The following is a 12,464-nucleotide window of genomic DNA, read 5'->3' as shown; positions in this document are numbered from 1 at the left end:
GTCTTTGTACTATGAGCTGTGTTCAGTGATATGTAGTTTTTTCTTATTAGTAAATGTTTTATCTCTCTCTTATAGAATAAGAAAGTCAACTATAAATGGTTTGGGTAATTTACATACAAATTTCATAACACCTCTAAGGAAATTTAATTTTTCCTTCATTCATTCAATAGTTGGAGGAAATTTGCCTTTCATTTATTCATTCAATGCTCACTGAGCACTTTATTTTTCTTTTAGAATTGGAAGACAAGTGCTGATATAAAGGAACTACCCCTAGAAACTGTAATGTGCTCCCAAACTTGCTTTGAAAATCGAGCTCCTCATCTCTTTCGACTTAAGAAACTTTAAAACAGGCAAGCAGATCATTCATCAGCTTGCCTTCTCTGGGTGTAATTTATATCCCCAGATGATCCACTTCTTAGGATTTAGTGCTGAATCTCTCCTCTTAATTTAAACCAAGTCAATAAATGAAAGAAAAAATAATAGTTGAATTGTATTTATACATAAAAAGCCATATCTGTGTTTTACTTGTTTTCCTTTCCTTGCATTTTTAGTTTTCTGAAAACCATTATTACCCAAATTGCTGTTGTTCCAGTAGGATAGGTAATTACAATGCAAATTTTTGACTCAACTAGTTTTTGTTTGACAATCCCCTTTTAGATGATCTTGAAATGTAAATATTTCTTGTTCAAGATTAAAAATAAAAAAAAAAATGGCAAGGGATTTTTAGTAGTTCCTCTGCTAAATCTGCTATACTCGTTTTATGGGTATTTTATAGTAACATGAAAGGTTTCAACATGGGAAAAATATTTCTTTGATGAAATTTTCATTAATGAAAAGAGATTTGTGGACTAACCTAAAATCTGCCTTGTGTCCATTAGATTTCAAGTGGTTCTTCTTTTGAAAGTGGGGCAATACCTCAAGTACTTGGAAAAACAGTCTTAACTATGCTTAGAAACAGGCTCTCAAACTCAAGCTTTTTTGCTACTGATGTCTCCTTGGGCTACTTTTACTGACAAGTCAGAAATGTTTTTGCATAAAAATCAAGCTGGTAGGAACTTGGGCAATAGCAGTAAATGAGAATTTGGCTCATTGTTTCTGAAAGACAACAGAATAACAGGGGAACATTTTGTAAAAACCCAGTGGCATGCATGGCATAGGCTGAGTCAAGCAAAATTGCTGTGGGCTGGGAAGGGGAAGGAACTGCCAGTATTTTCATATGGAAACCCACCAGGAATATGCTGTTTCTTCACATATCCTTTTGGTGATACTCTTATGGATGGTACTGGGAATTCTTGCCCTCCATCATCACTCCCTTGCAGACCTTACTAAAAACAAAGAAACCAGCATAATTACCTCATTATCAAATTGGCTTCCAAATCTATGCCTTTTAAGAGGTCACTTTAGGACACATTCATTTCTGCCAAAGAAGTTCCTCAGGCATACCTTGGCAATTAAACCATCGGAGCAAAGCTGAGATATTTCAAATTCCAATGTACTCTGAAGTTCAGGCATGACTCAGTTATAGGGGCACCCTAAACCAAACTCAAACATAAAGCTCATTCAAATCTTTGTGACAAGAATTTAAAATACATATCAGAAGTGGGGGATCATGGGGAACTATATTTCTTTGCTTACTGCAGTAATTCCCATGACCCATATTCTTGAGCAAAATATTAAAAGTATACAGGAAAATTCTAGTGCCCCTGTAAACAGCGACTGCCCTTTATACTCTTTTGTCTTTGGGATAAAGTCCAAACAACTTAACCTGGTTCCAGTATACCCGAATTATCCCATGGTTCACTCCTTAATGTACCCAAGTCAAGTACTCTGTACTTGACTTATCTGTTCTGGATATGTCATGTCTCCTTTTTTACCTGTTTGAATTCTACCCCTTCATCTTGGCTCAGCTCAATTATGACTTTTTCCTTGAGATTGGTATTTGAAGCAATAGGGTATATGGCAAGATATTCCTTTGGGGCAGATCCTTGCTGTCCTGGTAGAGGGGATGTGAATTTTGGTCGGAGACTAACTCAGGGTATAGATGATGGAGTAGGTAAATTTACTCACCCATCAATCTATACAACTCAGTCCCAGGGCTGAATCTCAAAGATGAGTAGATTAACTCCTATGGGGTTATAGGGCATGTTATATAGCAGTTATGGATCAGGAAATCTATTCCCTGGTGGGACAAAGGGAAGCATGAGCAAAGAAGGTGTCAAGATGCCTTTGCTGTATATAAAAAAAATGAAAGGAAATCATTTATCTTTTAAATCTCACTAAACTTTAGCACAATTTAAATATGCCAATTCTGGGGGTTGAGGGAGTATGTAGGACAACATGCAGTCCCAGAAAGCTTCAGTGAAATTATAGGAGAGCTGTTGTGAGGGTAGATAATGGTGGGTCAACTTTTGGTTATGTTATTTGAAAAAAGAGACAGATGAGGAAGAGTCCCAAAGAACACTGTCCTGGAGCCTATCCCATGGCAGGAAGATCACATGAATACAAGGAATTACAATGGGGTGCACCAAAACCCAAGAACAAGAAAACATGATCTCTTGGGAGGAAATGGCAATAAGAATTATACATAGTATTTTAAAGTTTACAAAGCACTTTTATTTTCATTTTATTATTTAATTTCCCGCACCAAATCTGTAGGGTAGGTACTGTAGCTGTAGTTAATCCCATTCATTTTAGAAAGTCACTTGTCAGTGGTCATTCAGCTAGTGAGTGTCAGAAGATAGGATTCAAAGCCCAGTGTGTTTTGACTTAAAATTCAGTATTTTTTCTGCAGCCATATATAACTTTTGCTCAGAATTCAGCTAGAACTTGGTTCAAAGATAGAATATGTTGTCATAGACGTAGTTCATGTTTAGCAAATATTAACTGGTTGCTACCTGACAGAGAAATTTCCTCATCTAAAGTTCAATAGTTCTGTATTTGGAAAGTTGGAATTTATACTATTGATTTATGGCAAGAGGAGGGAAAAAGAGAGTATAAAGGACAAGGACAAAGACTTGTACCTTCCCTATATCCAAGCCTCCAGGTGAGTCATCCCAAAGAATTTAAGCTGATCATAAAATCCCCTAAAAAACACCAAATGCGTCTTTGGAAGGTATGTTTCCTATAGTCCCTATATAGAGAAATACTTGACAGTATCAAGAAAGTGTTCTTATAGTGGATATACTTAATAGGAAATTGGGTTTTTGGAGGTTCTAAATTTTTCAGTGTTAAATAAAAAATATAAATTTCACAACTGCGTATAAGATGCCAACCTGATGTATTATAGAATTAAAATAAATCAGCAAACATTACATTTATTAATATATTATATATGATTGTATATATCACATATTATTTTTGTATATTATTATTTGTTAAGCCTACTATGTACCAGGTGCCATGCTAGGCATGGGAGACAGGGCCAGATTATGAGGGAACCTTAAATGTCAGACTAAGAGTTTATACTGTATAAAGTAAAAAGCTAATGAAGATATTTTCTGAGTTTTTTTGTTTTGTTTTATTTTGTCTAGCAGGGTAGTATCATAGCTAGACTTGTGCCTCTGTAAAAATTATTTTGCTAGTTGTATGAAGGCTGGGCTAGAAAAGAGAAAGAGTAAAAACTTGGAGAATAGTTAGAATTAAAATCACAATTCTGGGCAAGAATTTTTACAGGTAATTTGCCAAGCACTCTTTTATTTAATCATAACAATAGTAACCAGCTCTTGAATTATGCTTATACTTACCAGTTCCACAAGTAACTTTTATAAAGGAAAACCATGATGTTGGTGTCACAGATACGATTTCTGAAAATGTTTCTTTTGCTTTATTAAAAAACATCTAGTGTGTCTGGAAAAAGTTATATTGTGCTGTTAAAACATTTGGTATATTCCCTTTTCTATTTTCATTTCAATTTACTAGGTTTCATGATATCCATAGTTAAAGCATTTATACAGAGGCAGGTAGATGCTATAGTGGATTATGAGCTGGGTCTGGAGTTAGGAAGTGTTGAGTTCAAATTTATTCTTAGCCACATAATAGCTATGTGACCTTGCGCAAATCATTTAACTTATGCCTGTCTCAGTCTCCTTGTTTGTAAACAGGGATAATAATAGTTTCTACTGCTTAGGGTTGTTGTGAGGATCAAGTGAGGTATTTATAAAATGCTTACCATAATTCCTAGCACCTATTGGGCAAAACTATATAAATATTAGTTGTTATCATCATAATCATTGTTATTACAAATTACAAAGCATTTTCTTCTCTGTCAGTAACAGTATTTGTGAATCACAATAAAAAACCTAATGGATGATATTGCCTGGATTTAGACTTTTAATTTTGTCTTTCTGCGCCTTTTATTTCTTATTGTCTTTGGATTAGTTTCAGTTGATCTTACAGATTTTCTTATTAAATTGATTATATATTTGTCCATCATGATAGAAATAGGTATTGGGATAGGGCATGTGATTTCCTAGAATCATTTCTGGAAAGGACCTTTGAAACCATCAAGTTCTACCCCCTCCTTTTGCACATGGAGAAACTGAGGCTTAGAAAAAGAAAGTGATTTGCCCATGGTGACATAGCTAGTAAGTATCTGAAGCAGTATTTAAACTTGGGCCTTTCTGACTCCAAGCCCAGCACCTTCATGGGTGGTAGAGAGTTCCTGGTAAAGAACTTCCTCAGTCAAAGCAGGTCTGAGACTTGCCTGAGACACTGAGAAATTAAGTAACTTGGGGAAAGTCACAAAGCCAACATTTATTGTACTTGCTGAAATGAGTGATATCGAGGAGAACAGGGATTTTATAGTATTTTTAAATTCCATACAAAAATTTTTTTAATTTTGATTTTACACATTCAAATGAAGCAAGGAGAGTAATGCTACAAAACCCATCTGTGTAGTGAGACTATACCGTATGACAGTGGTTGCCCGCATAAATGCAAATCTCATCCCATTTGCTCATAGTTTATTAAATCACTGCACTGCATTTGCTGTTTGTTGGCGCATATAAAATTTGTTAGTCAATAAGCATTTATTAAGTGCTTACTATGTGACTGGCATTGCGCTAAGCCCTAGCAATATAAATTTAGCAAAAAACATAAATGGTCCCTCACCTCAATGAGCTTATTATATTCTAATGGGGAGAGACAAAGGAAGCTGAAAATTGGGGGTAGGAGGAGGAAGAGGAGTTTTCAAGGAAGCTGAAAAGGGAGCATGAGGGTGGGAGATGATGAAGAAAAGCTGAGCAAAGCCTGGTGAGAGATGAAAAAATGGCTGGGTTGGATGCCCTCCTTAAATGGAGATTCTGGGAGAAGGCATCCCATCAGAGGAAAGAGCCACAGGTAGAGTATCTTTCTGAGGTGGACATCCTAAGGGCTGAGATTTTCCAGGTTGAAGAGGTTGCTGGAGGAGCCCAGAGAACAGCTGGTGAGAAAGAAAAAAAAAAGTCTTGCTTTTGTTGACTTTGATTTTTTTTTTACATTTTAATAGCATTTCCCCCCAATTACATGTCGACAATTTTTAGCATTCATTTTTACGAGATTTTAGTTCCAAATTTTTCTCCCTCTTTCCTTCCCCTCCCCTCTTCTGAAAATGTTAGGCAGTTTGATATGGTCTGTATATGTGCTTTCATGCACAAATATTTTCATATTTTTCATAGTTGTGAAGAAAGAAACCGATCAGAAGAAAAAAAACACAAAAAAGAATAAAGTAAGCAAAAAAAAAAGCATGCTTTGGTCTGTATCCAGAGTCCATCAGTCTTTAACTGGATGTGGGATGGCATTTTCCCTTGTGAATCATTTGCCCTTGTGTTGGATCATTGTGTTGCTGAGAACAGCTGACTCATTCATAGTTATCATCACACAGTGTTGCTGATACTGTGTACAATGTTTTCCTGGTTCTTCTCATTTCACTTTGCATCAATTTGTACAAGTCTTTCCAGGTTTTTCTGAAATCTGCCTTTTCATTATTTCTTATTCCCCAATAATATTCCATTACATTCATATACCACAGCTCGTTCAGCCATTCTCCAGTTGATGAGAATTTCCCCTCAATTTCCAAGATTTTGCCACCACAGAAGGGCTCTTTAATATTTTTGCACATGTTAAGTCCTTTTCCCTTTGGGATTCAGACATAATAGTGGTATTGCTGGATCAAAGGGTATGCACAGTTTGGTTGCCCTTTGGACATAGTTCCAAATTGTTCTCCAGAATGGTTGAATCAGTTCACAACTCCATCAATTTTGTCATATCTTCTCTAACATTATTTTCCTTTTTTGTCATATTAACCAGTCTGCTACATGTGAGATGGTGCCTCAGGGTTGTTTTCATTTGCACTTCAATCAAAAGTGATTTAGATCATTTCTCCATATGCTTGTGGATAGCTTTGATTTCTTCATCTGTAAACTTCCTGTTCTCATCCTTTGACCATTTAGGAATTGGATAATGGCTTATATTTTTAAAAGTGCATTTCTCTATATATTTGAGAAATGAGACCCTTACCAGAGATACTTGCTGTAAAGATTGTTTCCCAGATTTCTGTTTTTCTTCTAATCTTGATTGCATTGTTTTTGCTTGTTAATTTAATATAATCAAAGTGATCTGTTTTACATTTCGTAATGCTTTCTTTCTCTTGTTTGGTCATGAATCTGTAACTCACTTAACTTCTTTAAGAATTTGGTTGCTATATCACTTGGTATGTTTAGTATTGTTATGACTTCTTTATCAATGGTACCTTTTAGCAAGATGTAGTTTCCTTCCTTATCCCTTTTATTTTTTATTTTTTTATTTCACTTTTAACATTCATTTTCACAGAATTTTTGGGCTCCAAATTTTCTCCCCCCTTGTCCCCTCCCCCCCCAAAACACCACACATTCTAATTGCCCCCATCTCCACTCCGCTCTCTTCTCCATCATTCCTCTCTACCCTTGTCTCCATCCTCTCCTCTGTCCTGTTGGGCCAAATAACTTTCTATACCCCTTTACCTGTATTTCTTATTTCCTAGCGGCAAGAACAGTACTTGACAGTTATTCCTAAAACTTTGAGTTGCAACTTCTTTTCCTCCCTCCCTCCCCTCCCCCTCCCTTTGGAAGGCAAGCAATTCAATATCAGCCAAATCTGTGTAGTTTTGCAAATGACTTCCATAATAGTCGTGTTATATAAGACTAACTATATTTCCCTCCATCCTATCCTGCTTCCAATTACTTCTATTCTGTCTTTTGATCCTGTCCCTCCCTGTGAGTGTCGACCTCAAATTGTACCCTCCTCCCCATGCCCTCCCTTCCATCGTCCCCCCCACCCTGTTTATCCCCTTGTCCCCCACCTTCCTGTATTGTAAGATAGGTTTTCATACCAAAATGAGTGTGCATTTTATTCCTTCCTTTAGTGGAATGTGATGAAAGTAAGCTTCATGTTTTTCTCTCACCTCCCCTCTTTTTCCCCAAACTAAAAAAAAATCTTTTGCTTGTCTCTTTTATGAGAGATAATTTGCCCCATTCCATTTCTCCCTTTCTCCTCCCATATATTTCTCTCTCACTGCTTGATTTCATTTTTTTTTTTAAGATATGATCCCATCCTATTCAATTCGCTCTGCGCACTCTGTCTCTATGAGTGTGTGCATGTGCATGTGTGTGTGTGTAATCCCACCAAGTACCCAGATACTGAATAGTTTCAAGAGTTACTAATATTGTCTTTCCATGTAGGGATGTAAACAGTTCAACTTTTACAAGTCCCTTATGACTTCTCTTTGCTGTTTACCTTTTCATGCTTCTCTTCATTCTTGTGTTTGAAAGTCAAATTTTCTTTTCAGCTCTGGTCTTTTCATCAAGAATGCTTGAAAGTCCTCTATTTCATTGAAATACCATTTTTTCCCCTGAAGTATTATACTCAGTTTTGCTGGGTAGGTGATTCTTGGTTTTAGTCCTAATTGCTTTGACTTCTGGAATATCCTATTCCATGCCCTTCGATCCCTTAATGTAGAAGCTGCTAGATCTTGTGTTATCCTGATTGTATTTCCACAGTACTTGAATTGTTTCTTTCTAGCTGCTTGCAATATTTTCTCCTTGACCTGGGAATTCTGGAATTTGGCCACAATATTCCTAGGAGTTTCTCTTTTTGGATCTTTTTCAGGTGGTGATCGGTGGATTCTTTCAATATTTATTTTGCCTTCTGGTTCTAGAATATCAGGGCAGTTTTCCTTGATAATTTCATGAAAGATGATGTCTAGGCTCTTTTTTTGATCATGGCTTTCAGGTCGTCCCATAATTTTTAAATTGTCTCTCCTGGATCTATTTTCCAGGTCAGTTGTTTTTCCAGTGAGATATTTCACATTATCTTCCATTTTTTTCATTCTTTTGGTTTTGTTTTGTGATTTCTTGGTTTCTCATAAAGTCATTAGCCTCCATCTGTTCCATTCTAATTTTGAAATAACTATTTTCTTCAGTGAGCTTTTGAATCTCCTTTTGCATTTGGCTAATTCTGCTTTTGAAAGCATTCTTTTCCTCATTGGCTTCTTGAACCTCCTTTGCCAATTGAGTTAGCCTATTTTTCAGGGTGTTATTTTCTTCCGCATTTTTTTGGGTCTCCTTTAGCAGGGTGCTGATTTATTGTTCATACTTTGCTTGCAAGTCTTTTATTACTCTTCCCAGTTTTTCCTCCACCTCTCTATCATGATTTTGAAAATTGTTTGGGCTCTTTAAGACCTTTTCCCAGAACTGATCCCATTGAGTGGGCTGGGATGTAGAAGCACTGACTTCAGTGTCTTCCCCTGATGGTGAGCACCACTCTTCCTCATCAGAAGGGAGGGGAGGAGAAACCTGCTCACCAAGAAAGTAACCCTCAATAGTCTTGGTTTTTTCCCTTTTCTGGGCGTTTTCCCAGCCAGTGACTTGAGCTCTGAATATTCTCCTCACACCCACCTCACCTCCGGATCTTCCCAGCCAGCGCTTGGGGTCTGAGAATCAAATGCTGCTTCCCAGCCTCAGTGCTTTGGGCGGGGGCAGGGCTGCTATTCAGTGTGAGATTAAGTTTAGGTGCTCAGGCGGGGGCAGGGCCGCCTCACGGGCTCAGTTCCCTCAGGGGGTTTATGCAGAGACCTTCAACAATGGATCCAGGCTCCTGCCTGCTTGGGGAGCCCTGGTCTGCTCCCACCTCCGCTGTTGCCTTCCGAGGGGGCCTGAGTATGGGGGCACCCCACTCCCCTCTCGACCCACCAAAGAGACCTTCTCACCGACCCCCGTCACCTGTGGGTGGAGGGACCCGCGTGGCCGCTGGAGATCCTGTCCCTGAAGTCTGCTCGGATCTGTTCCTCTCGTTGCCGGGGCTGGTGCAGGGCTGGGCTGGGCTCCGCGTCCACAGCGCGACGGACCTTTTGCAAGAGGTTTGCAGGTCCCTCTAGAACAGAAATCTTATCCGCTCCACTATTATGTGGCTTCTCCTGCTCCCAAATTTATTGGCGGCTCTTTACTACGGATATTTCATGGGCTGTGGGTTCGGAGCTAGCGTATTTGTGTGTTTCTACTCTGCCATCTTGGCTCTGCCCCCTTATCCCTTTTAATTAGCTCTATATTTGCTTTTGTTTTGTCTGAGAACAGGATTGCCATCCCTGCTTTTTAAACTTCAGCTCAAGCTTGATAGATTGTGCTCCATCCCCTTACCTTTACACTGCGTGTCTCTCTGCTTCAAGTGTATTTCTTGTAAACAACATGTTGTAGGATTCTGGTTTTTGATCCACTCTGCTATCCACTTCCATTTTATGGGATAGTTCATCCCTTTCACATGAAAAGTTATGGTTATAACTGTGTATTTCCTACCATTCTATTTTTCTTCCTGTTTGTCCTCCCTCTTCTTTCATCATTTCCCTACTGAACAAGTGTTTTGCTTCTGTCTGCCACCTCCCCTGATCTGCCCTCCTTTCTGTCAGTTCCCCCCCCTCCCCCTTTTACTTAATCCCCTCTCTTCCTATTTCCCTGTTGGGTAAGGTAGATTTCTATATTCAACTGATTGTACATATATTATTCTGTCTTTGAGCCTTTACTGATGCAAGTAAGGTTCAAGTGATGCCCATTTCCCACCCTCCCATCTTTGCCTCCTCTGTAATAGATTTATTGAGCCTCTTCTTGTGAAATAATTTATCCCATTCTACCTCTCCCTTCTTTCTGCATCCTGTGTACCCCTCTTTATTATCCCTTAGCTATTTTTTTGTCCTTCCCCTCAAATTCACTTTATACCCATACCCTCTGTCTATTATTTTACTTCTTGCTGTACTATTAGTGGTACAGTCTTTAAGAATTACAAGTCCTATCTTCCTATGTATGAATGTAAACAGTTTAGCTCTTAGTTTTCTTTTCCCTTTTTACTTGTTTATACTTCTCTTGGGTCTTGATATTGGAGATCAAATGTTTTATTCAATTCTGGTCTCCTTATGAGACCTGGAAATTCTTCTATTTCATTGAATGATCATTTTTTTTTTAGCTTTTTATAAAAAATTAATCAATTTATTTTTAGTTTTTAACATTTGCTTCCATAAGATTTTGAGTTTTGAATTTTCTCCCTTCCCCATGCTTCCCCTCTCCCCAAGATGGTATGCAATCTGATATAGGCTCTACTTACACATTCATATTAAACTTATTTTCACATTAGTCGTGATGTAAAGAAGAGTTAGAACTAATGAGAGGAACCACAAGAAAGAAGCAACAAAACAAAACAACAAAAGGGAAGCAAATAGTATGCTTCCATCTGTATTAGGACTCTAAAGTTCTTTCTCTGAATTTTCCATCATTAGTTTTTTTGGATTTGTCTTAGATTCTTACATTGCTGAGGAGGGCTAAGTCTATCAAGGGCAGTCATTGCACAATATGGGTGTAACTGTTTACAATGTTCTTCTGATTCTGCTCATTTCACTCTGCATCAGTTCATATTAGTCTTTCCAGGGTTTTCTCAAGCCCACCTGCTTAGCATTACTTAGAGTGCAATAGTATTCCATTACATTCCCATACCACAACTTGTTCAGTCATTCCCCAGTTGATGGACATTCCCTCAACTTCCAATTCTTTGGATGACTTTATTGGTTAAGAAGAATTTATTGACATCAGGCCTAAATATGCTTCTTAAAACTTCTATCCATTGCTCCTAGTTCTATCCTCCAGGGTTAAACAGAACATTTTTCATCTTTCTTCTCTCTAACTCTTTTTCTAATACTTTCAGATGTTATCATATCTTCTCTCCTCCACTGAGTCTTCTTTTCTCTAGCCTAACAGGTCTGATTGTTCTTTTCATTTCTCCATTACATACTCATCTTGGCTCATTTTCACATTGTGATTGCCTTCTTCTAGATGCTTTCCAGATTATTGATGTCCTCTCTGAAATGTAGTACCCAGAATTGTACATAATAATCCAGATGTGGTAGGAGCATGACATAGTAGGAATATCTAGTGACGCCTGAATCCTGGGCACTTTGCTCTCATAACACAGTCCACGGTAGCTTTGATCAGAGCTAGCTTGAGGTAAAACAGTGTTAGAGGTGAGTGCTGGGAGGCCTTCTACCAGTTTTCTTTTTGTTACACTTTCTTAAGGCAATGAATACTTAGTACTCCTCCATGTCTAGGACCTGCCCCAAGTTCTCATGTTCTCAGGAAGAGCAGGCTGTCAAGAAATCCAGAATTCAACTCATTCCTCCCAGTGCACAAATGAAGAAACCAATGATCTTTCTCAATTCTGCAGCTTTCAAAGGAAAAGTCAGAAATCTTTTTGAAAAGAATATTACCCTGATTTACACTTATCTGGTATGGATGTGACTGTAGTGAAGATAGATTATGCTAGACAAGACAAGAAGACAAGAAAGTGCTAGAATTAACCGAAAATTTTCTTTTCTTTTTGAATGCAAAGAAAGACTATAAAAATATTTGACTAATGTTCACCAGTATTTACGATAAAGTAGACAACATACAGTTGTTAACATTCCAATGACTACAAAGTTTGTTTGTTTGTTTGGTGAGTTTTTGTGTGTTGTTGTTTTTCTTTTTACCTGACTTCTGGAGCCAAGTGACTCAAAAACTCAAATGGCTGGTCCTTCATGTGAATGATCATTTTTTACCTTGAGTATTATACTTAATTTTTCCATGTAGGTGATTCTTGGTTGTGGTCCTAGTTCCTTTGCCTTCCAGAATATAATCTCCCATAACCTCCAATCCTTCAGTGTTGTAGCTGCTAAGTCCTGTGTAATTCTCATTGTGGCTCTCCAGTATTTTGTTTCTTTCTGGCCACTTGCAGTGTTTTTTTCCTTGACCTGTAGGTTCAAGCAATGTTTCTGTAATTTGGCTATAATGTTACTTGGAGTTTTTATTTTGGGATCTCTTTCCTTAGTGGATTCTTTCAATGCCTATTTTGCCCTCTGGTTCCAGGATATCAAGGCAGTTTTCCTTGGTAATTGCTTGAAAGATGCTGTGCAGGTCCTCCTTTTGATTATGCCTTTC

General features: G+C 37.9%; 1 protein-coding gene across 5 annotated transcripts in view; it reads left to right on the top strand.

The window, feature by feature from the left end:
* Window positions 1-12,464, top strand: part of LRRC69 (leucine rich repeat containing 69) — a 171,255-nt gene that overhangs the window by 127,809 nt on the left and 30,982 nt on the right. For 3 of the 5 annotated variants that reach the window (XR_011965853.1, XM_072603591.1, XM_072603590.1), the window contains one exon: window positions 235-720. The exons of the other annotated variants lie outside the window; for them this stretch is intronic. Coding sequence is in view for 2 of the 3 variants with exons in the window: in XM_072603591.1 (XP_072459692.1) it covers window positions 235-345 (111 nt within the window). In the remaining variant the exon portion in view is untranslated. Of the gene's footprint in view, window positions 1-234; window positions 721-12,464 lie in introns of those variants that run through there. 5 annotated transcript variants of the gene reach the window in all.

Source organism: Notamacropus eugenii, chromosome 4, assembly GCF_028372415.1.
Source record: "Notamacropus eugenii isolate mMacEug1 chromosome 4, mMacEug1.pri_v2, whole genome shotgun sequence".
Classification (NCBI taxonomy): domain Eukaryota; kingdom Metazoa; phylum Chordata; class Mammalia; order Diprotodontia; family Macropodidae; genus Notamacropus; species Notamacropus eugenii.
The sequence above is the reverse complement of the archived record's forward strand: the minus strand, read 5'-3'. Positions and strand labels throughout refer to the sequence as shown.